Here is a 26,528-nt window from a genome sequence, read left to right as displayed (position 1 = left end):
TACACGAATTCTCAGGGCCGGCCCTGGAGACAGAGTTTCCTATTTTATTTATTTGTGAAAGGAGATAAATAAGAATTAATGAATATAAAAAATTTAAATAAAATAAATAAATTATAAAAGAAATCTTTAATCTTTAATGAGCAACATAAACAAACAGATATGATCTAATATTCACGAACACATTACCGAACGTTTACGAATGCAGTTGAACGAACGAGACATTTGTTCGTGTCCGTTCATTTAACTAACCGAACGGAATTTCTTATTCATGTTCGTTCATTAATCAAACGAACGAACGTAAACGAATTTTCCGCCGAATGGTTCTCGAACTGTTTGTTGAACATTCGGTTCGTTTACAACCCTAGTTAAATTTATGTTGTAGCAAGCAACAAATCATCTACAATTTATGTTTTTTTTTTTTTTTCGCTTCATCAACAATTTATGTAGTTATATTATTGCTGTGATGCCATTCAAAGAAAGGAATTTTAGAGTGAAATATGTAGTTATTTTGTTTATGTCAAGAAAATGTATATAGAGGATTGTCAAGTTTTATTTTACAAGTTAAACAGGAAAATAGGGGACTTGATACCGTCATATGCTGGCATGCTGCTAGTATGTTATCTCAAGTGTCTGGTCTTTGGATCATATAGTTGAATACTTGAATTGGCCCATAAAAGGACAGAAAAAGACTTGGGTTAGCTCGTTTCTTTTGGGCCTTAAACTAAGGGTTAGTCCTTAAACTACTACTTTCTTAAACTAATTGCAGGTACACTGTATACATAGAGGTGTACCAAAAAACCGGTTTGGCCGGATTTTGTGTGTTGAGAATCGGTTTCAACCCGATCCGAATTGGTTGGGTGGGTTGGGGTTTTCAACCCTAAAATCGGTTATGTACGCATAATGCATGTAGTTGAACGGGCCACAAAAAGCAAGAATAAAAAAACCCAAGGGGCACTCTTGGGTCAGGTCATTTCTTTTGGGCCTTTCAGGTATTCAGAGATGGGCCAGAAAGAGATAAAATAAGAAATCCAAGGCACACTTCTCTCGGGTTAGGTCATTTCTTTTGGGCTTTAAACTAATTTCTATACGGGTTAGTCCTTAAATGGGCCATAATAGAGGTGCACAAACCGGTTAATTTTAATAACTAGATCGGTTAACCGGTTATACCGGTTAATTTGACTTTTTGACTTTAACCGGTTAATGCTTTAACCGGTTATTACTTTAACCGGTTATTCTTTTAACTGGTCCGGTTAATTACTTTAACCGGTTCGGTTAATTAACCGGTTATTTTCGGTTATTAACCGTTTTTTTTGCCTTTTTTTTTTTGAATTTTCGGTTATTTTTTCGGTTAACCCGTCTATCGGTTAAAAAACCGGTTTAAAAAAACCGGTTAATAACCGGTTGTTATACTAAACACTTATAACCAGTTACTAACCTACGGTTAAATAACCTATTGAACCGGTTATTCCTAAATCGGTTATTAACCGGTTACGGTTTTGGTTAATAACCGGTTACGGTTAATTAACCGGTTATTTTGTGCACCTCTAGGCCATAAAGTGCTAGAACAACAAATCCAAGGCACGAGTCACTCATGGGTAGAGCCGTAGAGGTGCGCAAATCAGTTAATTACCTTAACTGGCTCGGTTAACCAGTTTAGGAGGTTATTTTTAAATTTTGCTTTCACCGGTTAAAGTAATAACCGGTTAAGTTAATAACCGGCTATTTTCGGTTAATTAACCAGCTATTTTCATGGTTTTCATTTTTTCCGGTTAACCGGTCCATCAGTTAAAAACCGGGTAATAACCGATTATTATCCTAAATATCCATAACCATTTACAACCCCTAACCGGTTATTAACCAGTTACGGTTTCAGTTAACAAACCGGTTTTCTTTGCCCACGTCTACTCTTGTCTCTTGGGTAGGTCATTACTTTTGGCCATAAACTAATTTCTGTTTTTGTCTTTCTTGTAAGTTATAGCATTCAGTTGCAATTAACATATTTACTAATAAAAAAGTTGAATGTGCATGTGACATCAAAAAAAAATATATTTCTTTATAAAACGAAAATCAGAGCAACACATCTTACCTTGTTAAACCAGCCGCAAACTTCTGTTAATAAAAAGTTTTCTGAGTGTTACAAAATCCACCCCAAAACTTGATTTGTCTTCTGTTTTCAGACAACCTAATCAACGTGTTTATTTGCATGCTTGTGAAAGGGCCAAAGGTTTGCCAAACGCTCTAACATCCCTGCACTTTTGAAGTAACCTGAGAACCCCTGCGGTGTAGATGGCGGGGGAAAGTCTTCTGCAGGCATGGCAAACGGCCGCACCATGTCTTCCATTTTATCCAACGTAAGATATTCCCCTGCTTCTTGCAACCTTTCCGGACCCATTATTGGTAATGTGTGCTCCTGGTGTAGTGATGCCGCCTCAACATCAGTTTTCTACAAAAAAAAAAAAAAAAAAAAAAAAAAAAAAAAAAAGTAAGAAAAAAAAAGATGTATGAAAAAAGGTGATTAGTTTTGGTTGAAAATGGATTACCTCCAAGGGGGATAAATCTGCACCGCGGCTGAAAGTCATCTCAAGACGATACCTTTTCGGGTCCTCTAAATTTACCTAAAGGGGGAGAACAATTTTATTCACGTAAACTAGGGGTGTGAATTTATGACACGACCGGAAAACACGACATGAACCTAACACAATATTTGTGGGTTTGGGTTTAGTCAAACGGATTCGGGTCAGTTTCAGGTTGAACCCCAACGCAACCCAGTCGGGTTGGCGGGTTGACCCATTTAACCCATTTATATTATATCATATTTTTTTACAATATGTTTTATGCCATAAATTAAATTGGGTGTGTATTTTATGCCATTATTATAACTTAAAAAGAGAAATTGACAAGACTTTTTTAATTTAAATGTAATTGTATTATATATTTGTGTTTTTTGGTAAGTTTATTTTAATATATTAATTTACAGAAAAAAAATCGGGTTGAACGGGCCATGTTCGGGTCAACCCGTGAATATTCGGGTCGTCTTCGGGTTGATGTGTATGACACGATTTTTGGGTTCGGGTTCATTTGTAATTTTTGGGTTCGGGTCAAGTTCAAGCCGTCAACCCGCGAACACAGCTCGTTTAGCACCCCTAAGTAGTAAACAATGAGTAAACTTAATTTGCGTTTTTTTTTTAATTGGTATACACCAACCTCAATATTTTCAAACATCCTTAATACGATATAGCTCATGTAATCAAGCTCCTTTGTTTTCAAAAGGCGTTCCAAAGCATTATCACAAATGAGGCCCACTTCCCCTTGAAGAGATTCATCCAAGTTACAGTAACGAAGGACATTCATCAACGAGTGGATATGAGATTCCTGTCATTAACATAAAAAATAAATAAAAACCAAAACATAAACAAGCTTAATTTAGATTATGGTTCTACTTACCGATGTAAAGTACAGGCGGGTCCGGACGTGTCTCTCAGGTGTCTTCACATTAGCATATCTGAAGATATTTGTGTGGAATTATCAGTGCTAAAAGTAGGTCTTCAAGTACTACTACCTTTTGCATCTATATTCAATTATTCAGATCCTACCTATTCCTTCGGGGTAGAGGTAAGACTGTCTACATCTTACCCTCCTCAGACCCTACCTTAGTTTTGCTATTGGTGGGATTTACTGAGTATGATGATGATAATTCAATTATTCAGATTATGGGGTTGTTTGGCAACCTTTGAACCAGTAAGTGCTGAACCAGTAAGAGGTTTGAACCAGTAAGTGCTGAGCCGGTAAGTGCTGTTTGGCTAAAGCTCTGAATAACTGTGCAAAATGATTATTTTACCCCTCTGAACTATTTTGTGTTGAATGAAATGTATCTAGTGGTTGGTGATGGTGGTTGTTGGCGGTGGCGGGTGGTGGTGGCGGCGCTGGTGGCTAAAGTTTTAGGGTTAAGGAAGTTTATTAGGGCAAGGGTAAATCAGTCTTATCACTTAATCATTAAGAGGTCAACTGAACCATTACGAGGTGTTATTTGTGAACCAAACACGCTTACCTCTTACTGATTCAGAGGCACCAAACAACCCCTAAGATTTGGAATGAAATTTAAGGACTATGTACTCACTTTGGATCCAAACGGTATTTTATCTCCTTGTCATCATCTTCATCGTGATCCATTGACCTATCACTAGTGAAGCTAGTTCTTCTTGATTCTTCATTCTTAATGAGAGATTTTGGTTGTTGATCAGTATGTTCTTTCATATTCTTGACGGTGGTTGCTGAGCTTTGACATTGATTCTTTAATTCTGCAACATTGATGGCTTCTTCACGTGTATTCCTCAGATCGATCAAGATTTTACCCAACAAACGTCGAGCAATCTACAAATATAATTAAGATATTACAAGATAACAACTCAAGTGCAAAAAGATAATAGGAAAATTATTATGCAACAGAGATAAGGTGCCAAGGGATTAACCTTAGAGCCTATCTTCAATTTCTGCTTCGGGTTGATGCCGTACTCATTTGGAATAACGCCATCAGCAAGTAACTGAGATGATTGGATGCTTTCAGAAAACTATGATAATAATATTGCAAGACAAGAAAATGAATTTGATCCAATATGGATCCAGAAACAAAACAATCTTAACATATATAACAATTATATGACATGCTACTTGTGGTTACACCTGGCACCCATGACCCGTTATTAACCGGTAGAACATTTACCGGTTAGTGGTTAATTATAACCGCCGGTTAGTATCCAGTTATAGAGTTTTAGTATAGGAATCGTTTTTTTTTTTTTACCAGTAGACCAGTTAACCGAAAAATTCACAGAAATTAATCGCCATAACCGATTATGGAAATTAACTGGTTTGTGCACCTCTCCTATGAAACTAGCTAGCTTAGAACGGGTCCAACTGGGACCAACACCAGCCCATACAGGTCGCTGCCAACACGATCACTACCGCCGCCGCCACTGCCACCGTCTCCATCACGCACTACCCCCGCCTCTGCCTCAATTCCTCAAACACCATCACTGCGGCCACCACCACCAACATTGCCGCCAAGCATCACCTCTTCCCGCCGTTGCCACTAGCCGCCAATTGATACTTTCTTCAAAACGACCCCTTTTGACCCGAACCCAACTTGACACAAACCCTATTGACCCGCTAGCCGACTGAACCGTTTTTCCAGGCAACTTTGAATAAAAGTAATGTACCTGAGCAACTTTGAAGAGTTCATCCAGTCCATCTATATTAAGATGTGCATTGTGCAATAGATCATACCTGTAGAACGTTGTAAAAAGAAGTTATATCCAACATAAAAAGGTGAACGTGTGATGTTTACTTACTTGCACGAGTCATAAACGTCTGGAATTTGTGTAATATCATATCGACTGTTAAAAACAAAACAGAAGCAAAATGTTAATGAATCTAAACACATCTGGATTAACCGACTTGTTGCTGTATGTAAAAAGCTTACTCCTTGCGCTCATTATACAAATCACGTTCCAACTTTCTCCACCGCGCATACATTAAAAGAAAGCCTTCACTTCCACAAGGTAATCCAGCCGCAATTCGATCAACATCTATATTAGTTTTACCAAGTGCTCTTGCTTGATCATATGGTGGAATTACGTCATATGAGGTTGTCTCAGCAAGCTTCTCGTCTTCATCTTTTGCTAGTAGTCTCACTTGTTCTGTAACCTTTTTAGTCAGTTTCACCTATTAATTAAAATACATGTGAAATCAGTATTATATAATATATAAATTCACCCAACAGCTTAAAGTAGAAAAAGGTTTATAGTAACATAGGTAAAAATTTACCAGTGTAGGTAGAAGCTCGGAAGCGTTCGGTGGAAGTCCAGCCCCATCAACCATCCAGGGTTTTTTTAGTGATCCGTTTGCCTGCACCGCCCTCACTCCAGACGTTATCAGGTCGTTCAATCTAGCCTATAAAAGCAGACAAAAAATGAATTTATACAAAGAAAAGGAATATGAAATAATTAATCATGTGAGTGTGATATCTAACATCAAAATGACTTTCATATTTATATTTACTTGATCTGTTTACACGATAAGAGAAAAAAGAAAAGGCTATAGAAAGTTTACTTTGATATAAGACCGCATAAAACAATACCTAGTAATATGGACCCCAATAACCGAACTTGGTTTAGTATGGGATTGAGGAAAGTACATGGATGGTCCTTGTGGTTAACCAAAATTTTGGATTTGGTCCCTAGCTTTTGAAAAGTACACGGATGGTCCTTGCATTTAGTCCCTAGCTACCAAATCTAAAGGCTTCAGCAGGTCCAAGTTAGAGACTAAATGCGTTACAAAGTGCAAACCACAAGGACCATCCATGTACTTTTGGCAAAAAGTTGGGAACTAAATGCGTTACAAAGTACAAATCACAGGGACCATCCATGTACTTTTGGAAATCTAGGGTCCAAATCCAAAATTTTGGTTAACCAAAGGGACCAACCGTGTACATTAATTTTTTAGGTCAAACTGGATTGTATGTAACTATGATGTTCTCTCACGAGTCATACTAGAAAAATGATGTATAAGTCTATATATGAATATGATGAAGCATGAGAAGCTAATGTATTCATGTAAAGGAACAAAAGTAACCTTAGCTTCTTCCATTTCAATACTTGCATTTTCGAGCCCATCCAACATTGAAGAGTCCTTGCTGACAAGTGAAACCTTCACAAAGAATTTCATCTTTTCAGTCATAGCCAAAAAACTAAAAAAACGCAACGGTAAAGCTATCAATAATAAAAAGCAGAAGGTAACAAACCAGTATAGGTGTCAATTGTCCTTCCAAGTCCAAGAGCCCCTTGGCAAATGCAGCGGCTGACATCTATTTTGAGAGATTTTAACCAATGAATAGGTTTCGTAAGGGCAGTGAACACAAGCGAAACGTTAGCAGTTAGCACAGCACAACTAGTAGGACACTAGGGTTGTAAACAAACCGAACGTTCAGCGAACAGTTCGTGAACCGTTCGGCGGGAAGTTCGTTTATGTTCGTTCGTTTAATAAATAAACAAACACGAACAAGAAACTTCGTTTGATAAGTTAAACAAATGAACATGAACAGAGGCTGCGTTCGTTCTTGTATGTTCGTGAACGTTCGGTAATGTGCTCATTTATGTTTGCTCGTTTATGTTCATTTGTGTTCGTTCATTTAAAGGGTTTTTAATTATTCTATATTTTTATTTTAAAAATTTTGAAACCATAGTTATACTATACACCTCCGCTAACATTCCTCATTTGACCATTTCAATTCTTCGTAATCTCTTTCTGATGAAAAATGCAGATTTTATTTTAGAATGAATATATAACGTTCGTTTGTGTTCATTTATGTTCAAGAACATTTGTTTGTAAATGTTCATGAACATGTTCATTTTCTTAATGAACAAACATGACCAAGAAATCTCATTCAGGAAGCGGTTGTGAACTGTTCATGAACATGCTTATTGCTTAATGAACGAACACAAACAAGGCCTTATCCGTGTTCATTCGGTTCGTTTACAGCCCTAAGCACAAGTATGACCGACAAAGTCGTGATCCGAACATGGTAAAAAATAAATGTGCAAATTACTCGTGATACCTGTACACGGCCCTCATCGGAGCTGTAAATTTTTAGGTCATGCCGATATGTACTGTGTAGGCGAAGCAGTCCGGTACCTTCACCTGAAATAATAGCATATTATTAACTTTCTCATATATATATAATAATTATGTAAATAAGTTAACACATAGATTCTTGAAATAAGTATTTACCTGGATACATATTGTTGCGGAAATATCTGCCGAGTTCTTCAGCCTATCACAAGAAATAGATACGCAATGCACATATATTTAGATGAAAATTATAAAGCTCCTACTTTATAAAGACAATAATTTATTTTCAATTCTGTTTGCCATGATCAAAACCACTATTTTCTGAACTTAACCAAGCCACATTACATATACATACAGATGTGTGTGCGACTGTGCGCGTGTGTTGTAGGGAATTAAAGATGTTGAAGTAAATACCTGTTTCCGGCCAGCATGAGTCAGAACGCCTCCATATTTCAGAACCATGAGAGCTTCTATTGGTCGTTCTTCTTCAGTATCACCTTTTACAACTTTAACCCACTTAAGTGGTTTGAGTTGAACCTTGCGATATATGCCAGAGAAGTGACCACCCTGAAAACAGAACAGTTGTCATTTACATAAAACAAATAGAACATATGAAGCTGGGTAAGAAACATTATTTAACATGATAAGAAGCAAAGGAAAAATTGGAAATAAATATAAAATTGGAGTAAGCATGTAAAGTTTATAATGTATACCTCTTCAAGAACTGCTTTAACTTGACGAAGCTTTTCCGCATGTTCGATATCTTCTGTTTCGCTATCACTTCCACGACCGGGTCTGTAAAAACCAAAGTATCCCATTAGATATATAACATCACTTATTTTACAGATAAAGAAAAAAAACATAATGTAAAAGCATTATTTGTTATGGAAAAAGTTTCCAAAGAAAATGCATTGCACGTGGGATATACCTAATACGAGGTACTAATATACGTGTAGCATCTAATAAATCCTGCAATTGAACTGCACTTTTGAGTTTTGTCTGCAAGAAAAAAAACGACAGAAATTATTATTATTATTATTATTATTATTATTATTATTATTATTATTATTATTATTATTATTATTATTATTATTATTATTCATATTAAATAACAACTTGTTGGTGTCACAGTAGCCACAGAATCCTTAATGTTCATGTTATTTACAAGAATACCATTATGTAGTGTATCGAGGATTTTTGTTAGTTTTTTTATGAATATGGGTAGAAATGTCATAAAGAAAAGTAGTAAATCAAAGGAATCTTCCTTTTTTTTATTTTCTTTATGGGTAAACCCTTCAATTACCTTTGAGAAATAATGTTATGTTGATTTATAGTTAATATCTGTTCTTTTAATAATGTATTATTATATATACTTTTAATGGTAACTTTTTAACTATTATTTATAAATAATAACTCTATCCTTAATAAACGTTTTACTGAAATATTCCATATTAAGAATTTTAAGTGTGCAAAGATACGAACCAAATTTATTTAAAGATATTTTAATATTTATATTAATATTATATTCTATTAATATTATATTTTACTTATTTATTTGTTACCCAACAAAAAAGTTTACAAACAGCTTGAAACTTTTAGTTAAAATAATCCTCATTAACTATTTTTTTCTGATCCTAAAGCATGTTATGAAGACTAAATTTGAGTAAAGAACAAATCATTTAGGAACAAAATGATAATAAGATTGAGCATATAAAAAGCACCTCTGCTCTAGGTCTTCCACCGTTGTATTTCAGCATTAAATTCAACAATTTTTCCTCAGTGACCTTCAACTTCACCTTTTGCTTTGGAGTTCTATCACCACTGTCCAACAAAAACACATCTCGTTACAAAATAACAAAAGAAGTACTCACAAAACTTAGAAAACAAAAACCAAGGATAATAATAATATATTAATATCTTACTGACGAATAATAGCGATCACACAACGCAGCTCCTCAGACTGCCCAAATGAGCCAATGATCCCGCTTCCCTGACGGGTTAGGCCCTCGGATGGCTGAGTTGGCTCGTTGACTTTCCAAGGTAAAACCGGCGGAATAGTTGTTGAAAGATGGGGAGCTTTCGCATCTAGAAACATCTTTCTCAACACACAAGCAGCATCATCGTAATATCTGTAGTTACATGCATTTCATGAAATCAGTAAAACAATAATTAAGGGAACACTTCGTAAACCAAATTTTAGTTTGAGAAAAGTATATGGATAGTCCCTGTAGTTTGCGCTTTGTAAGGCATTTAGTCCCTATCTTTTTCCAAAAGTACATGGATGGTTCATATGGTTTGCACTTTGTAACGCATTTAGTCCCTAACTTGGACATGCTAAAACCTTTAGATTTGTTGGTTGGGGACTAAATGTGTGTGCAAACCATAGGGACCATCCGTGTACTTTTGGAAAGGTAGGGACGAAATCCAAAATTTTGGTAAATCACAGGGACCATCCGTGTACTTTACTCTTTTAGTTTAAATGTATTATATATTGTCAATTTGTTCATAAAACAAAATGCATGAATTGCAGCTACACTGACACAGCACATATACTTCTTTTATGAAAAAAAAAAAACCCAAAGCCCATGTAGCTATATGTATAATTAATGCTTATTACTTGTGAGAGTTTTTGACAAAGCTCCACCCATTTACGTCACAGACGTATGAACGGCCTTCACAGCGCAAGAGATCAAACCCACACACCTGCAGAAATAAACATGAGTATGCCAGATCAACCAAGTTGGTAAATAGACAGAACTAGGAATAGGAATGCGACCCGCCGCAATGCGGCGGGGATTCTTTAGATATAACTAAGTCAATCTATAACCCGCACGTTATGTTAAACCTGTTAAACGGGGGAAAATAGACGATGTAAAAACGTTCACCCACACACGCACGTTGCGTCGTGTTAACTCGCAAAATTTAGAACGAAACGTAAAAACATTAAACCAAAGACGCACGTTGCGATGTGTTAAGTCACAAAATTTAGAACCAAGCATAAAGCAAAAAAATGCGGAAAATGAAAACTATAAAAGACCAAAGATGAAAGTAAAAAAAAGTTATGAGAATATATTGCAAAAGATAAAAAATTTTGGGTTAAAAGTTAAAAAAAAAAACAAATAGTTTTGGGTTAAAAGTAATTTATGAAATACTTTTTGGTGAAAAGTAAAAAAACACTTTTTTTGGAAAACCCCCAAAGCCAGCGTAAAACGGTGTGTCAGATAGTACTAATGTCACACAACCGTCATCGACGACCAACACTGACTCGACCTAGGATATGTGTGTTGCGACGAACCTGTCAAACATGGAAAAATAGAGGTAAAAACGTTGAACCACACATGCACGTTGCGTCGTATTAACTCGAAAAATTTGGAGCTATACTTTGCGAAAGATGAAAAGTATAAGTGACAAAAGTTGCGTAGTTAAATTGCAAATAATGAAAAGTTTTTGGTTAAAGTTAAAAAAAAACAAATTAGGTAAGGTTAAAATTAAAAAAGGTAATTTGATTTTGGTTAAAAGTAAGAAATCAAGGTTTTTTTTTTTGAAAAACTCTTGAAGCACAATGTACAAGTGGTATTGCACAAAAAAGTTGCAAATTTATATATGGAATAATATGTTCTTCATGTTTAAGTGCAAAAAAACTTTCCTGTGGAAAGTCTAAAAGGTACAAATAATATAACATACCCCTTGCCTAAACGCAAGGCAAACTTCTCTTGCCATTTGCTTCTCATTTGGTGTAAGAAGCACCGGATACCTGACCTGCCAAAGGTTACAAATTTATTTAAATAACTATCAATTATCAAATCAACTCTCTAGATCCCCAAAATGCACAAGCAAATGACATAAGATGTAATGAACATGCAAATTCCTAGAGATAAGTTGTCATTGAAAAGCGTTTCACCAGTAAATTGTTAATACTTTTACAGAAGATACACTTATGCTCCATGTACCACTTACTTCTTTGCCATCCGGATTTCTCATAACAACTCCATCGACAACAGGAGACTTTCTTGCCTCAGCATGTGCGTATTCTGGACCAACCGTGTACACCTACAGCATAACAAGTACCTAGTAAGCAAGATTTTACAAGGATGCATGATGACAATGTAATCACCAAGAAAACAAATGCAATAAAATCTTAAGACGTTGGTGACAATCGGCGGACTTACATGGTCAGAAAGATAGGTTATGTGAATACCCTAAAAAACTTTTGTAGCATAAAAAACATAAAAAAAATGCACGCTCGTAGTATAGCGCATTCCTTCAAACTTCTATAATTCAGAAATCATTCCCTCGTTGAAAAACCTGAATTATTGAGTACCAACACCCACATAAAAATCAAGGAGGCTATAAACAGTTTTATAAAAACTCATTATTGTTTTTGGATGCTAAGACATCATGCAGACAGAGGAATCCCATGGCAAAAAGTAGCACCATATCAGATCATAAATTCCGATGATCTTGTCAAAAAGCAACAGTTATTGAATTGGAATATAAAAACCTATGCATCACCAAAGATAAACTTGGTAATTGTATTGTATATTGTAATTGATAATGAGAAGATTACTATTACTAGGATATAAATAGATAACAGAATTACACTTTGTATCCCTCTAATACTAAAGTATTAACAGTAACTATCTAAATACTGTCTAATATTTCCCCACAAGCTAAGGTTGGGTCACGACCTGTAGCTTGGCCTGTAGATCAGTGAATCGTTGAGATGACAATGGCTTGGTAAAGATATCTGCAATCTGATCGGTTGTAGAAATGAACTGAACAGAGAGTTTTCTTTCAACAACCTTTTTCCTGACAAATGGAAATCTACCTCAACATATTTTGTGCGAGCATGAAATACAGGATTGGCAGACAAGTATGTGGCACCTAAGTTGTCACACCATAAAACTGGGACTCATGGAAACCTAAAGTTCTTTAAGAAGTGCTTCAAGCCAAGTGAGTTCAGCCACTATGTCAGCTAAGGCTTTTATACTTAGCATCAACTGAGACAGTTCATTGTTTTCTGGCGAACCATGAGACAAGATTAAAACCCAGATAGATGGCAAACCCTCTCGTGGATCGACGGTCATCGGAACAACCAGCCCAGTCAGCATCCAAGAAGCAATCATAGACGACTTGTGAGCATCATTGTAGGCGTGACGAATGTTCCTGGATGCTTGCTCAATTAAGAGACAACAGTAAGAAGTACCCTGAAGATACTGAAAAACGCGTTTAACCGCATCCCAGTGATTTTCTGTCAGGGAATGCATAAACGGGCACACTTAGTTAACCGCATAAGTGATGTCAGGCCTCGATAAGGTGACATACTGTAATGCCTCAACAACCTGGCGATAGCGAACTGGGGTTATCAAACAAAGGGCTATCACCGAGAGATAAATTAGCAGTGGTGGTGATCGGTGAGAGACTAGTTTGGCCTGAGAGAGACAAGCCTGTTGAAGCAATTCCAAGATGTATTTGATATAAAACCATGTCTGGCCCTTTAGAAAGAACCTTAATGCCTAAAAATATGAAATAGAGCCCAAATCTTGAATAGCAAATGTTTTACTCAAGACTCTTGATAGCGCCATCAATTGCACTAGGATTGTTCCCTGTGAGAATTATGTCATCAAAATAAACTAGCATGTATAGAATAGTTCCTAGGTAAGACAAAATAAGAAGGAAAGGATCAGTTGCGATCCTTGAAAACCAAGGCCTTTATTAACCGATTAAACCATGCACATGGGGCCTGCTTAAGAATCAATAAAGCCTTGTGGTTCAATTAAATCCCCAAGCAAAAATGCATTTTGAACATCCAATTGATGAAAAGCCGTCGTTATGTTACCGCGAAAGAAAGAACCATGTGAATGGTGGTAGATTTCACAGCAGGGGCTAAATGTTGTACGTGCGGTAATAAGTGTTGTTCATTGAAACAAACAAGACGGGCAATCGCACTGTTGTTTACCTCTCTATACACTTCGCACGCCGCCGGCTCGCCGCTTCGAGAAACCTAAATCGGAGAAACACACTACCCTAATCGTTAAGTTTGAAGTCGGATTGCGACAAGTCAAGGTACTTAACGTATCATAGAAACCCTTGGTGGCCAAAAGTTTTACGAGAATATTATCAAACAACAAGGATTATAGAACGTGCGAGGGTAAATCACCCGGAACAAGAATTTTGATTTTAATTATCAAATGACCGATGAACAGGTTACTAAAATGGTTTTTACTTCTGTGAGTGGGTATCTTTATGTTATGTTGTTCTGAATGGTTTTTACTACTGTGAGTGGGCATCTTTATGGGATGTTGTTCACAACGCTTAATGGGATGCTTGTGATCTCATTCAATTATTCGATCCACTTATGAACACACGAGAACTCGAAGACAAGAAAATCATCATAGAGAATCTACATGTGGAAGCCCAAACGTGAATTCCCCTTGTTTTGTAGCTTATCACCAAGTCCGCCTCATCCTCGCTCTCAACCGCTTCCGCTTGTGCATCCCTCGTGCTTGCTCCATCCGCAACCAATGCATTTGTGTCACCGTTCTTTTTCATCAACTCGAAATACCATTCAATCAATTTGATGTAGTACACGTAAGCAACCTTCACCACATGTGCGTCATCCGCTTCGAAACCATACTCGACCGCTACCTCGGCCCAAAGATCATCCTCGATCACTTTCTTTACACCACCCTTGACAGTCACAATTCGACGTAGCAATATCAAACTAACTTCTCTTCCGTCAATTAGTGACGGTCACATGTGCTTCCTTGGAATCTTCAAAGAAGACACTATGCCACTGACACTAATTGACGGAAGAGAAGTTAGTTTGATATTGCTACATCGAATTGTGACCGTCAAGGGTGGTGTAAAGAAAGTGATCGAGTATGATCTTTGGGCCAAGGTAGTGGTCGAGTATGGTTTCGAAGCAAATGACGCACATGTGGTGAAGGTTGCTTACGTGTACTACATCGAATTGATTGAATGGTATTTCGAGTTGATGAAAAAGAACGGTGACACAAATGCATTGGTTGCGGATGGAGCAAGCACGAGGGATGCACAAGCGGAAGCGGTTGAGAGCGAGGATGAGGCGGACTTGGTGATAACCATCGAGGTCGCCGGCAACGATGATGGCTTAAGAAAGCATGCAGATCGCGGAGTTTCATACTTAGGAGGGAGAATGAAGATCGATAATCACGAATCTCCAGATCCGACTTGGGCTGTTTGTTTTTATTTGTGTTTATTAGTTAATGGGTCAAAACAGAGTTACTGTTATGTTTATTATTTGTGTTTAGTATTGGGCCGCAGGCCATAGACAGTAATGTTGGGTCATTAGTAAAAGTCCAGTAGGTTGTGTTTTAGTTGGGCTTGATTGAAAGGGTGTGTGTTTTGAATAACCGCACAAACGGTTATCAGGGATAGACACATCCCTCTGCTGATCGACACAACCATTCACACGCATCCCTTCGTCAAGTATATAAGGGTCTGAAAGTTGTCAATTGTACCCGTACAGTTTGGAATCAAAGTTTCTGCAAATTGAAATTCCAGTTCGATTCTTTGTTCGGTTAGTTATTTGCTGTTTGTTCAATTCTGTTTTTACGATTCATAATGAAGTGGTGCGATGTTTGCGGTGATTTTACGTATAAGTGTGATCATCGTTCTTCTCGGTCCGATTGGTCCTGGGAACTCGTAAACTGTGATACCAACAAGGCAAGTTAAGGGTTTGTAACAGGTCTGGTTGTGTAGACCCAGTTGTGGGGTTACCTTCAACGGCTGCAACAAAAGCTTGCGGTGGTTGAACGGCCGGAGCAGATTATCATGGTCAGCAAGCGGACCATGAAGCTCATCAAAAGCAATGGAACCTGCCGGCCAAGCAGATAAGGTTTCAAACCTATATATTCATCACGAGTTCCTGAAATCACAAGCATCACAAGGTCCTTGATACGAACCTAATGTGTTGAGCGGGAACAGTTTCAACCATTCCAAGAAATCAGTTTGAGATCATAACTGTTCCCACCTAAAGTTTGGCTTAAATAATCGGTTTCTTGCATTTTTATACTTGTCTTGTTATATGTTTATCTGAGTTTTACTTATAATCGGAGAATTGCCCTTCTCGAATCGGGTCGGGCCGACATAATTGTCAATTCTATCAAATTACAGCTTTCGATTTCCAGTATCTAACATTGGTTCCATTGTCAGGAAATCGATGGTGACTTCTATCCGAAGCTGCAATCAAGGAGAACTAGGTGCATCTATTGCTGCCCAAATAGCACTCATTGTAGCTCGTTCGGATGCCATTCTAACACCCTTGAAGGCTGATGTTGAAGAACTCAAGGCTCAGATGTATGTACCATTGAAAAACGATGTCAAAGCAATCAAGAATCGGATGATCTTGCCAATAGCACCTGAAGCGCGTACTACCGGTAACGATGATCCTCTCAACAAGGAGGACCATAGCGGATCCAATATGAACATGGAAAAGGGTAGGGGTAGTTCAACGGGCAATGAAGTAATCGGAGGTGGCGACAATCGTGAAAAAAGTAGAGGATCGGAAGATCACGATGGCGGAGAGTAATTTAATGACATCCAAAACAGCCAAGAAATCTCCATCTGAAATTTGAAATTACATCCTATCTTCATGCTATGAAAACGCTGAACATCGTGAAGAGTATAATGTTTGGAGAGAAATTAAAGGAGACAGTGACAAATGGAAAATTGGATGCCAAAGAATTGATGAAAGTTATAAGTGCTCCTACACGTGGAGGGCCTAGACCATTTAGAATCAAAATTGGACAGGTGTTGGGACTCTCAACCAAATCTTATTATTTGTTATAAGCTTCGTAAGACTCTCATGTTCCACGTGTTGGACCTTAGCAATACACTTTTGGGAAAGAAGGTTTCTAATCATGAATCATTCTTTGACGTATTAAAAGATAGGAGAAGCTTCTGAGGTATCGCTTTCGGCTGCAATTAATTTTTCCCCACCACCGACTACCACCAAACCGCCACCAAATTAATGATCAAAGTGACTCTCCGTCACATGTTGATGATCACGAGGAACCCGAGCATGAACATCAAGGTCTGTTAACAACTCAGTTCGCTTACGCGACTTGAGGACAAGTTGTTTCTCCAGGCCGGAAGTATTGATACGAACCTAATTTGTTGAGCGGGAACAGTTTCAACCATTCCAAGAAATCAGTTTAAATAATTGGTTTCTTGCATGTTTATCTGAGTTTTACTTGTAATCGGAGAATTGCCCTTCTCGAATCGGGCCAAGTTAATTGTCAATTCTATCAAATTACAGCTTTCGATTCCGGTATCTATCAGTCCTTTTCTTTAAAAGGTTCTCCAATGTTGGTGAAGTTATCGGCATATTCCTTTGCACGATCAAGATATGCAGAAAATGTTTCATCACCTTACATCACGATTTTCAAAAGTTGGGTCTTGAGAGTGTATTCCCGAGAAGACGTGTTAGGTGCATACGCTCGTTCTAAGGGGAGCTAGAGTCCACGAGATGTACCTTTAACATGGGTGAAAGAAGCCTCCAAGATGGTAGATATTATTAGCACACGGAATGGGCATCACTGGCTACCCATGTCGCATAGTTTGGATTGGGTTGTGATACACGAGCAGCGTCCTTGTCAGATGTTGCAGCCTGTTGTATCAGTTGTGGGGACCAAAGAATCGTCCCATCAACATAACCAACTAAATTATTTGCGACAAGAAAGGGATGAACCGTTCTCTCACAAAAACCATAGTTTGTGGGAGACAACGTGAAGCCAAACTTATGGGAATTGTGAGATGCTTTCTCAATTGTGGATAAGGCATCGTCGGACAAAGTGCAATTAGGGTTGGCGAAAAAATTGCTCTGATACCAAGATAAACTTGGGAACTGTATTGTATATTGCAATTGATAACGAGAAGATCACAAGTATATAAACAGATAACAAAGTTACACCTTATATCCCTCTAATACTAAAGTATTAACATTAACTATTTTAATAATGTCTAATAACCAAAAAGCCGGAACAATCAATAATAATGATAGAATAGGAACTACCTACACATAAACCAGTATTCAATTTTGTTGTTGCATACCGGGTCCCTACCCTTGGAAGATTCTCCAAAACCACACATACCATCCTATCTACACTAGAGATCAGCAAACTTCAGATTACCCAAAAACAGCAACACAAACGGTTAGCCCCCTGCTTAATCATTTTTCCTTTTCCTTAAGGAGTATGCAGCAGAGGTAGAAGTTACATATATAGACAGGCACAAGCTTTAGTCCAGTATTTAAATGCAGGCCACCTCAGAGTAGCACATACTATCCATATAAAAAGTAGAGAATATTAGGGGTGTAAACAAGCCCAGAGGCTCGAGAGCTACTCGTGATCGGCTCGGTTAAAAACTCGAACGAGCCGAGCCTTAACGAGCCCGAGCCCGAGCTCGAGCCTAAAATAGAGCTCGTTTTGTTATCGAGCCCGAGCTCGAGCCTGAAATACAAAGCTTGTTTAGGCTCGCGAGCCTAAACGAGCCTATACAAAATTTTAATTTTTTATATATTATATATTAATAATGATGATAACATTGATGAGCCGAGCTCGAGCCGAGCTTTGGCTCGTTTAAGTGATGTTGAAGTGAGCTCGAGCCGAGCTTTTAGCTCGTTTAAGGTTGTTCTCAAAATAGTTCAAGCCGAGTCGAGCCGAGCTCGAGCTCAAAAAAGTAGGCTCGAACCGAGCCGAGCTCGAGCTTCATAAAAAACTAACGAGCCGAGCTCGAGCCTGGTCGAGCTCGGGCTCGGCCCGGCTCGTTTACACCCCTAGAGAATATAAAATGAAGACATGTTTTGTCAAGAATGTAAACAACCTTAACATCTGTTCCACCAGTTGGCATAAACTCCTCGTATATATAAGAACCCTCACGTCTAACTCTTCTGACCTCTGGATGAAATTCACTTGATCTGTTGCCGACCTGAAGGAAAGCCACACTAGTGAGAACTAATCATGAATTAAATACTAAACACACAAAGCGAAATATGGAAGATCATGGAAACATGTTACACACCTAAATGTTCAGCTTAAACAATCACTTAATAGAGATATAGAAAGCACACCTTTCGAAACAATTCTTTCATGCCACCTCCTGCTGAACTGGGGTAATATATCATTATTCTGTGGTCATCACCTTTAAGCAATGTAAAACATAAAAGCAGCAATGCTTATTAGTTATGGACAGTGTAAAACAATTTTTTACAAAAGTATGCATAATTCTCACTTTACAGAAAAAAAAAAAAAAAAAAAAAAAAAGTTTAACGGAGTTCTACATAAAGCTTACAAAGATAAGAATAACCGTATTTTGAGGCACATATGAAAAGCATAGAAACAAAAAAAAAACCTATGCAGTTAATATCGGTGATATATCAGTTATTGGTCACCATGTAAAATATCGGTGTCAAATATGGGTACCGATATTATCAGCGATATTGACCAATATATCACTAATTTCCCGATATCAGTACCTTTCTTCTTAGTTCTACCATTCGTCCTTCTTCTTATTGCCGCTATTAGTGTTTCAAGTCTTAATTGTTAATTGTTGGTGTTAAATGTTAGTGTTTTAAGTATTAATGAGTTCCTACTTGCTAAAAATTGTTAGTGTTTTACAAGTTGCAAAAGGTTAATTTGTTATTGGTAGAAGAGTATACTGAATTTTTAGTGTTAAATTGCTATATATAAAAATTCTTCATGATATTAAAATTACCGATATACCACTGATATCCCACCGTGATAACCTATATCTCAAACATCGGACCGATATCCGATATTTTACCACATTAACTGCATAGAACAAAACAGTAGTTAAAGAAGGTAAACCGTAAGGGTTTCGGCAGACGCATACCATGAACCGGTTTCTCCACAAAAGGCTTCCAAAATCGCTGCCCATGAACCTCAACAAAATCTTCTTCCTCAACAAAATAGGCCAACTCTTGATCTGGCTTGTCCCTATTTACAAATGCGTATCTTGGAACTGGAATTCCACACATTTCAAGGCACTTGATTTTTTTTTCCGGAAAAAGGAAGAATTTCAAATTTAAAAAATAAAAAATAAGAGAGAATGACAACACTTCAATCGGTGTCTTCATAGGGAACATAGAAACATCATAAGTATATCCAAAATCATGTATAGAAACATGCTATTTATAAAAGGTCATTAAGCACCATACCTCGTATACTTTCCTCCGGTCATGAAGCAGGTGTTGTGGTTCCAATTCATTTACAAGGTAAGGCCTGAAGAAAAAAAAGTAAAAGGTAACTTGAAAAAACGTAAAATGTCACAAAAGGTATCGGCATATAATAAGCAAATCACACATGGTAAATTCATAAAGAAAACTAGTGTTACCTCCTTACTAACTATGCAGTTAATATCGGTGATATATCGGTCCCTTAGTAAAATCTCGGTGTCAAATATCGGTCAAAATATCGGTACCGATATTATCGGCGATATTGACCGATATTTGACCGATATATCACCAATATGACGGGGTTATATCGGTCATATCGGTCCCTTAGTAAAATATCGGTGTCAAATATCGGTCAAAATATCGGTACCAATATTATCACTGATATATCACTGAATTATTGGTGTTAAATTATTATATATATAAATTCTGCATTATATTAAAATTACCGATATCCCACCGATATCTCACCGAGATGACCTATATTTCAAATATCGGTCCTTGACCGATATCCGATATTTTACCGCATTAACTGCATAGCATACTAATTACTAAAAAACTAAACTCAAAAGGATTAAGAGATATACTTCAGGCATGTTTTGCTATTTGGGCGAGATCAAAATACATAAAGAAGAAAGGGCATTGCGTTCAAATAAAGTGCTTTATCATGATGGCATGATAAACTTTCATCTAGAATTAATAGGGTAAATAATCAAACAGGTAACAAGTTAACAACTAGCAAACTCAAGAAGAATGAGGAAAAAAGACAAGTTACGATGTCAGTTTAAAAAAAAATATGACGGCTGTTTTAAAGAAACAACGATATCCTGGATTTCAACAATCAGGACATTTCTAGAAGTCGATTTAGTGGAGAAAAAACCTTGACCATCAGTAATGCCAGAAAATTTCACAGAACTCTTGATGGGTTCATATACCTATATCTGTGTAGCACATGCGCTACCGATATTAATCCAACGACTTCGCTAAAACTTCCTAATGAATAATCATACAATAACGGTGGTCCAACTAGCATGAGGAGACTTTTATCCCTAAACTAGTTGGGTTACTTGGGTATGCATGAGCAGGCAGCTCTAATCATACATGCCGACAAGAAGAGGAGATATTTAAAACAGAAAAAAAAAAACGAAAACCACATACTTCCTTAGTGCAGCATAAGCTTCAGCCTTTTCAAGCGGATATCCAGAGGAATGAAAAGCAATCAAACAGTCACATATTGGCCACCTGAAACAGCAAAGTCAAGGCTATGAAAGAGCAAGCACGTAAAAGCAGAATATCCTAACAATACTGTTTCCCAAAACGCTTATTTGAGAAAACCAATATGTTTTCAAGATGATGAATATTGATTATTGACTTGCTATCTGACTTGCGACCGGAGAGCAATTATATGTCATTTTATATAGTGAACATTTTTATCCTCCAGTTTCCAACAGCAAAACCAATGAAATGTTTTGGTTATAGATAAGTGAAGAGCTTACAGCTAAAAACACATATATTTGAAATGTTTTGGTTATAGATAATGAAATGCGGGACTAGCGTATTTGAAATTTAGCCAAAAAGCTAAAAACACATATTTCATTAAAACTATTTTCATTAATACTGTGTACATAAATGATAATTTTTAACAGTAAGCCATATAATCAAGACTATAATCCACTAATAATCAGTTGACATTTTCAAACCAAAACTATATAAAAATATTAAATATACCTCTCTATAGGTTCCTCCAGTATAACTCTGTCCCCAAAATAGACGATCTACACGATTACACAACAAAACAACGTCATCATCGAAAAATTTAGCCTACAAACCGACACTATCAACAATTTCATTCAAATCACTTATAACATATTTGCATGTCAACAAAACCACGAATAGCATCAAGTCTAAATTCTAAACACCAACTTTTTCTTAAAGATTCCGATAGCTACACCTAAAGTGTACCCCTTCCTACTTTACAATTACTTTATAATAACACCAGAATATCCGAATCTCACTTCTATTCATTCAAAAGCGTAACAAAACAAATTCAAATTCAAAATCACAACTCAACAATCAACCACTAGTTCATCACTTACTTCAAATTCACCAAATGCTTGCAGCCTCTCCAGTATTTGCCCCATCGGAGCCGAAAAAACCTAACAAAAGTTAATAAACAAACAAATGAAAACTGAAAACACAAATCGAATCAAATCAAGTGAAAAACAGTTGAACAAATCAGTGAAATAGTGAAATAACACATTCGTTATGCAAAGTTACAACAAACTCATCCATCTGAGAACTGGATTTGTGTGAAAAAATCAATAAAAAGAAACAGAACCTCGGGGCCGCATTTCACCTTCTTTTCCATAACACAAACACCGACTATTATCTTCTTCCCGACGCCATTACTTTCTCTCTCTACCATCTCTGTTTCTTCTTTCTCTCTCTAGATTCAAAAATAGAAACGGTTATAGGTTAGATAGAGATATTTATTGATATACGAGTAGAGAAACTACTACACGTATACTATAAACGTGTATATGAGTGTACTGTCAATGCGAAAATGAAGGTTTGTTGAAAGAAACACGAATCAAATCAGATCTTTGTGATTTCGCTATCAAATAGCACGAGAATAAACGAGTAAGACCGACTTCAGCCGAAATAAAGTAAATTAATCTGTATTTGTGGAATATCCGTGAAAAAAGATATGTTTTACTTTTTGGGGAAAAGGATGAATCCTTTTTCTCCTTGTAATCATATCATTTTCTTTTTTAAATTTCTTTATATTTATATAAAATAATATGTGTGTGCGGATTAACACGTGTTAGGTAACCGAAATTCAGTTAGTATCGATTTATTTTGTTACGGTACGGTACGTTGATACCACACTTATTAGACTATGGGGTGTGAAGGGAGTTGGTTTTTTTTTAACGGCTAACTGCTTTTCACGTGTAAACTCACCCTTTCGGAGCTATGTCCAAAGGCCGACTACTCGACCACCGCTAGAAAGCGTAGCACACCCCAGATGCGTGAAAACCCCGTGGAATAGGTAAAACGCGCCCCCCCTCGGACTCGAACCCGGGTAAAACCCCGGGCCAAGCCCTCATTGAAGGGGGTTGGTTTAGGGACATTGCTCGACACGTGACAGATGTGGCTCCACCAGTCCACATCCAAAAAAGTGAGGTGGTAGCGGCATGACCAGGCCGGAGTGTGGATTGCCATTTAATTTTTTTATAGTTGATAATTATGTAAAACTAGAATTACGACCCGCCGCAATGCGGCGGGAATTCTTTAGTTATAACTAAGTCGATTTATGACGCGCACGTTATGTTGAACCTGTCAAACGGGAAAAAATAGACGAAACGTAAAAACGTTAAACCAAAGACGCACGTTGCGATGTGTTAAGTCACAAAATTTAGAACAAAGCATAAAGCGAAAAATTTGCGGAAAACAAAAGCTACAAAGGACCAAAGCTGAAAGTAAAAAAAAGTTGTGATGATAGATTGCAAAAAGTAAAAAGTTTTGTGTTAAAAGTAAAAAAAAAAAACAAATAGTTTTGGGTTAAAAGTAATTTATGAAATACTTTTGGGTGAAAAGTAAAAAAAATCAATTTTTTTAAACCTCCAAAAGCCAACGTTTTAACAACCATATGCATAACCATTTTTTGTTTGAAAAACCCCCAAAACCAAGATTACCACACATAAGTAAAAAAAAATCAAAGTGGTTAAATTGCAAAAGATGAAAACTTTTGAATTAGAAGTGAAAAATCAAATTAATCAAAGGGGTTAAATCGTATAAGATAGAAACTTTTGAATTAGAAAGGAAAAATCAAATTAATCAAAAGGGTTAAATTACCAAAGATTAAAACTTTAAACTTAAATTATCAAAGATTAAAAGTTTAGGGATAAAAAGGAAACAAAGATTAAACTTGAAAATTAAATTGTTATAGATTAAAAGTTGAAGGTTAAAAAGGAAAATTCTAGTTTTTTTTTTTTTTTTTTTGAAAAACTCCCTAAGCACATGTTACAACACATGTATGCATATTGAACTTGCTTCTTTATAAGAATAAAATAAAATAGCACTTGTATTAATTTAAAAAAAAAGTTACATAAAAGTCAATTCTAAAAAATTAAAAAAAACTACTTAATAAATCCTTAAAAAAACTACTTAATAAATCCTAAAAAAAATACTTATTAAATCCTATAAAAATAAAAATAAAAATTACAAAGTACGGTAAATATTAAAGTGGGGAACCCACTTAAAATCTGTATTCCCATCGTGCTTGTACTCGATCTTCACGATCTTGACTCGATCGTCGTGGGTCAAGTCGCCCGCAGGGACATGGTCGAAGCAAATTTTAAACCGATCCAACTTCGGTTTGAGCTCACACCATATGTGTTGACACGGGTTAAAGTTGTGACGCATGTTCCCGACGTGTTGTTGGTATTGTTGAAACGCTTGACCCCAATATGCGGTTTGACCGCGTTGTAGGGTTCGTTGTGCGTCAACAATCGATGTCACTAGTGCTATTTACTCCTCTTTGGTCCAATGCACCATTTTCGTTTGTATTTTTTTTTGGGGGGGGGGGGGGGTGTTTGGTTGAAGATGTGTAATTTGTGTTGGGTATTGGTTAAAGAAGAATGGGAAAATATGTAATTTGGGTTGAGTATTTATAGGTTAAATAAATATAACTTTTTTAAAAAATTTGATTTACCATACCATAACCGCAACCCCAATGGCTACATCAACCCAGCCAATCAAAGTCAGCCATGTCACACCCCCCCCCACGCCAGCCTCAATCCCCACGCCAGCGGGGCAATGTCATAGCCAACTCTAGCCCGGTGTAATCTAGCCAGCATTGCTTGGTGAGGAATTTCTTGCTTGGTGTTAGGGTGATTCTTTTAGGATAAGACAATTTTAGCTTTTGTTTTTAGAACCAATAGAGTAAAATATACAGATAGTCCTTGTGGTTTGTCAAAGTAACACCTTTAGTCCCTAAGTTTTAAAAATTACACTCATACTCCCTGTGGTTTGCTCAGTTGTTACTCGGATAGTCTCTATAGTGGATGGCAGTTAGTTTTCTCTTTTAATTCTATGTAAAACTACCCCTACTAATTAAAAACAATAAAAAAAACTAATTATTTGTGAGTCCCACCACTACCACCACCACCAATTTCATATTTAATAAAACATTTTCCAAAGCAATACAATGACAGGAAGCTACACAAACAAAACATTTTTTTTTAAAAACTCATTAAACACAAAAACGACGACGCATCACTCAACAACACTCACTACACCCTGAAGCAACAAACCGAATGCCAATGCCCATGAGTGGCCGGAGCCTCGTCGGAGAAACCAAGTTACTATCCGGTAACCCTTTGCGGCGGCCAATGGTGTCCCACGCCGTCATACCACAGAACAACAGTTCCCCACCCTTCACCTCCTCCTCTTTCTTCCCAGTCTTCGTTGACATCTCCGACCACCCAATTGATCTAGCAGCTCAACTAAAGATGAAATTGGAGGTGGTGGTGGTGGTGGGCCACACAAATTAATTAGTTTTTTATTGTTTTTTAATTTGTAGGGGTAATTTTGTAAATTTACATGGAATTAACAGAGAAAACAAATTGTCATCCACTCTAGGGACTATCCGAGTAACAACCGAGCAAACAACAGGGAGCACGAATATAATTTTTAAAAGTTAAGGACTAAAGGTGTTACTTTGACAAACAACAAGGACTATCCGTGCATTTTACTCAAACAAATAATAATAATAATAATAATAATATAAAGAGTTAAATGTTATTTTGGTCCCTATGGTTTGGGTCATTTTGGCAGTTTAGTCCAAATGTTTCATTTTTCGTATGTGGGTTTAAAAAGGTTTCACCGTTGTCATTTTAGTCCACTGGGTTAACTTCATACATTATTTATATAACAGAAAGGGCAGTTCGATCATTTTATATGGTTGAATTGTCCTTCTAGTTAACAAAATTACATATAAAATGTCCGAATTGTCCTTCTCGTTAACAAAAAAAATGGATGAAATTAACCTAGTGTAATAAATGGTGAAACCTTTTTGGACTCACAGGAAAAAAAAAATGAAACATTTGGACTAAACTGTTGAAATGACCCAAACCACATGGACTAAAATGACATTTAACTCTAATATAAAATTAAAAGTTGATAGAATTTAATCTAATCTAATCTAATCTAAATTCTAATAAAGGAATCCAATTAATGCCACATGACATTCTCTCCTTCAACCTTAAAATTTTTACTTATATTTTACTAAGTTAAAACCCCGTGTATTACACGGGTTGCATAAATGTTATTTTATATAATAAATAATAAAAAAATATTTTTTTAAAAGATCTCGTATATTGTAAGTGTTGAATAATTTATGAATTACACTGTAAAATTGATAATTAAATTCTATTTGAATGGAATATAAAATTGTTATATTTACAAAATTGTGTTCTTTCTACATGTTGATGCAATGTGCGATAAATGATGAGTTTAAACCAATTATAACAGTACACTTACCATTATAGCGATGCGTCTAAAAACACTTACAGTTTGATAGAATCATATGCCCGACCTAGAATAATTATTTAATTATAGTGAAAAAAATAATAATACAATTATTAAGTATATATCAAACGGAACCTTC

General features: G+C 36.6%; 1 protein-coding gene across 4 annotated transcripts; it reads right to left on the bottom strand.

Moving 5' to 3' along the window:
• Positions 1-2,035: 2,035 nt before the first annotated feature.
• On the bottom strand, positions 2,036-22,544 carry LOC110927134 (inositol hexakisphosphate and diphosphoinositol-pentakisphosphate kinase VIP2). 4 transcript variants are annotated; one of them, XM_022170748.2, is made up of 31 exons: positions 22,409-22,544; positions 22,197-22,304; positions 21,955-22,014; positions 21,587-21,633; positions 21,017-21,100; positions 19,844-19,907; positions 19,519-19,672; positions 18,737-18,807; positions 18,490-18,594; positions 11,581-11,673; positions 11,308-11,382; positions 10,241-10,326; positions 9,546-9,752; positions 9,345-9,444; positions 8,552-8,622; positions 8,337-8,418; positions 8,038-8,190; positions 7,783-7,825; positions 7,610-7,692; positions 6,797-6,859; positions 6,628-6,702; positions 5,821-5,946; positions 5,477-5,718; positions 5,346-5,390; positions 5,214-5,280; positions 4,470-4,541; positions 4,118-4,371; positions 3,445-3,502; positions 3,205-3,372; positions 2,541-2,615; positions 2,036-2,443 (listed from the first exon to the last, which is right to left on the bottom strand). In XM_022170748.2, the coding sequence occupies exons 2-31, from the start codon at positions 22,281-22,283 to the stop codon at positions 2,183-2,185; spliced, it is 3,171 nt and encodes a 1,056-aa protein (XP_022026440.1). In that variant the 5' UTR covers positions 22,284-22,304; positions 22,409-22,544; the 3' UTR covers positions 2,036-2,182. The 4 variants fall into 4 exon arrangements, with proteins under 4 accessions (XP_022026440.1, XP_022026442.1, XP_022026439.1 ...); XM_022170750.2 differs by having other exon boundaries at positions 22,215-22,304; XM_022170747.2 differs by having other exon boundaries at positions 22,197-22,501.
• Positions 22,545-26,528: the final 3,984 nt, after the last annotated feature.

The sequence above is a fragment of the Helianthus annuus genome, chromosome 7 (assembly GCF_002127325.2).
Source record: "Helianthus annuus cultivar XRQ/B chromosome 7, HanXRQr2.0-SUNRISE, whole genome shotgun sequence".
Taxonomy (NCBI): domain Eukaryota; kingdom Viridiplantae; phylum Streptophyta; class Magnoliopsida; order Asterales; family Asteraceae; genus Helianthus; species Helianthus annuus.
This window is presented reverse-complemented; position numbering and strand designations above follow the sequence as displayed.

Excerpts from the sequence above, each read along its gene's own strand:
- LOC110927134 (XM_022170748.2), bottom strand. The coding sequence starts at position 22,283 with ATGGTAGAGAGAGAAAGTAATGGCGTCGGGAAGAAGATAATAGTCGGT. Across the intron at positions 6,703-6,796 it reads GACAATTGACACCTATACTG|GTTTCACTTGTCAGCAAGGA; the intron begins GTTTGTTACCTT and ends TTCTTTGTGAAG. Across the intron at positions 4,372-4,469 it reads AATTGAAGATAGGCTCTAAG|ATTGCTCGACGTTTGTTGGG; the intron begins GTTAATCCCTTG and ends TTATATTTGTAG.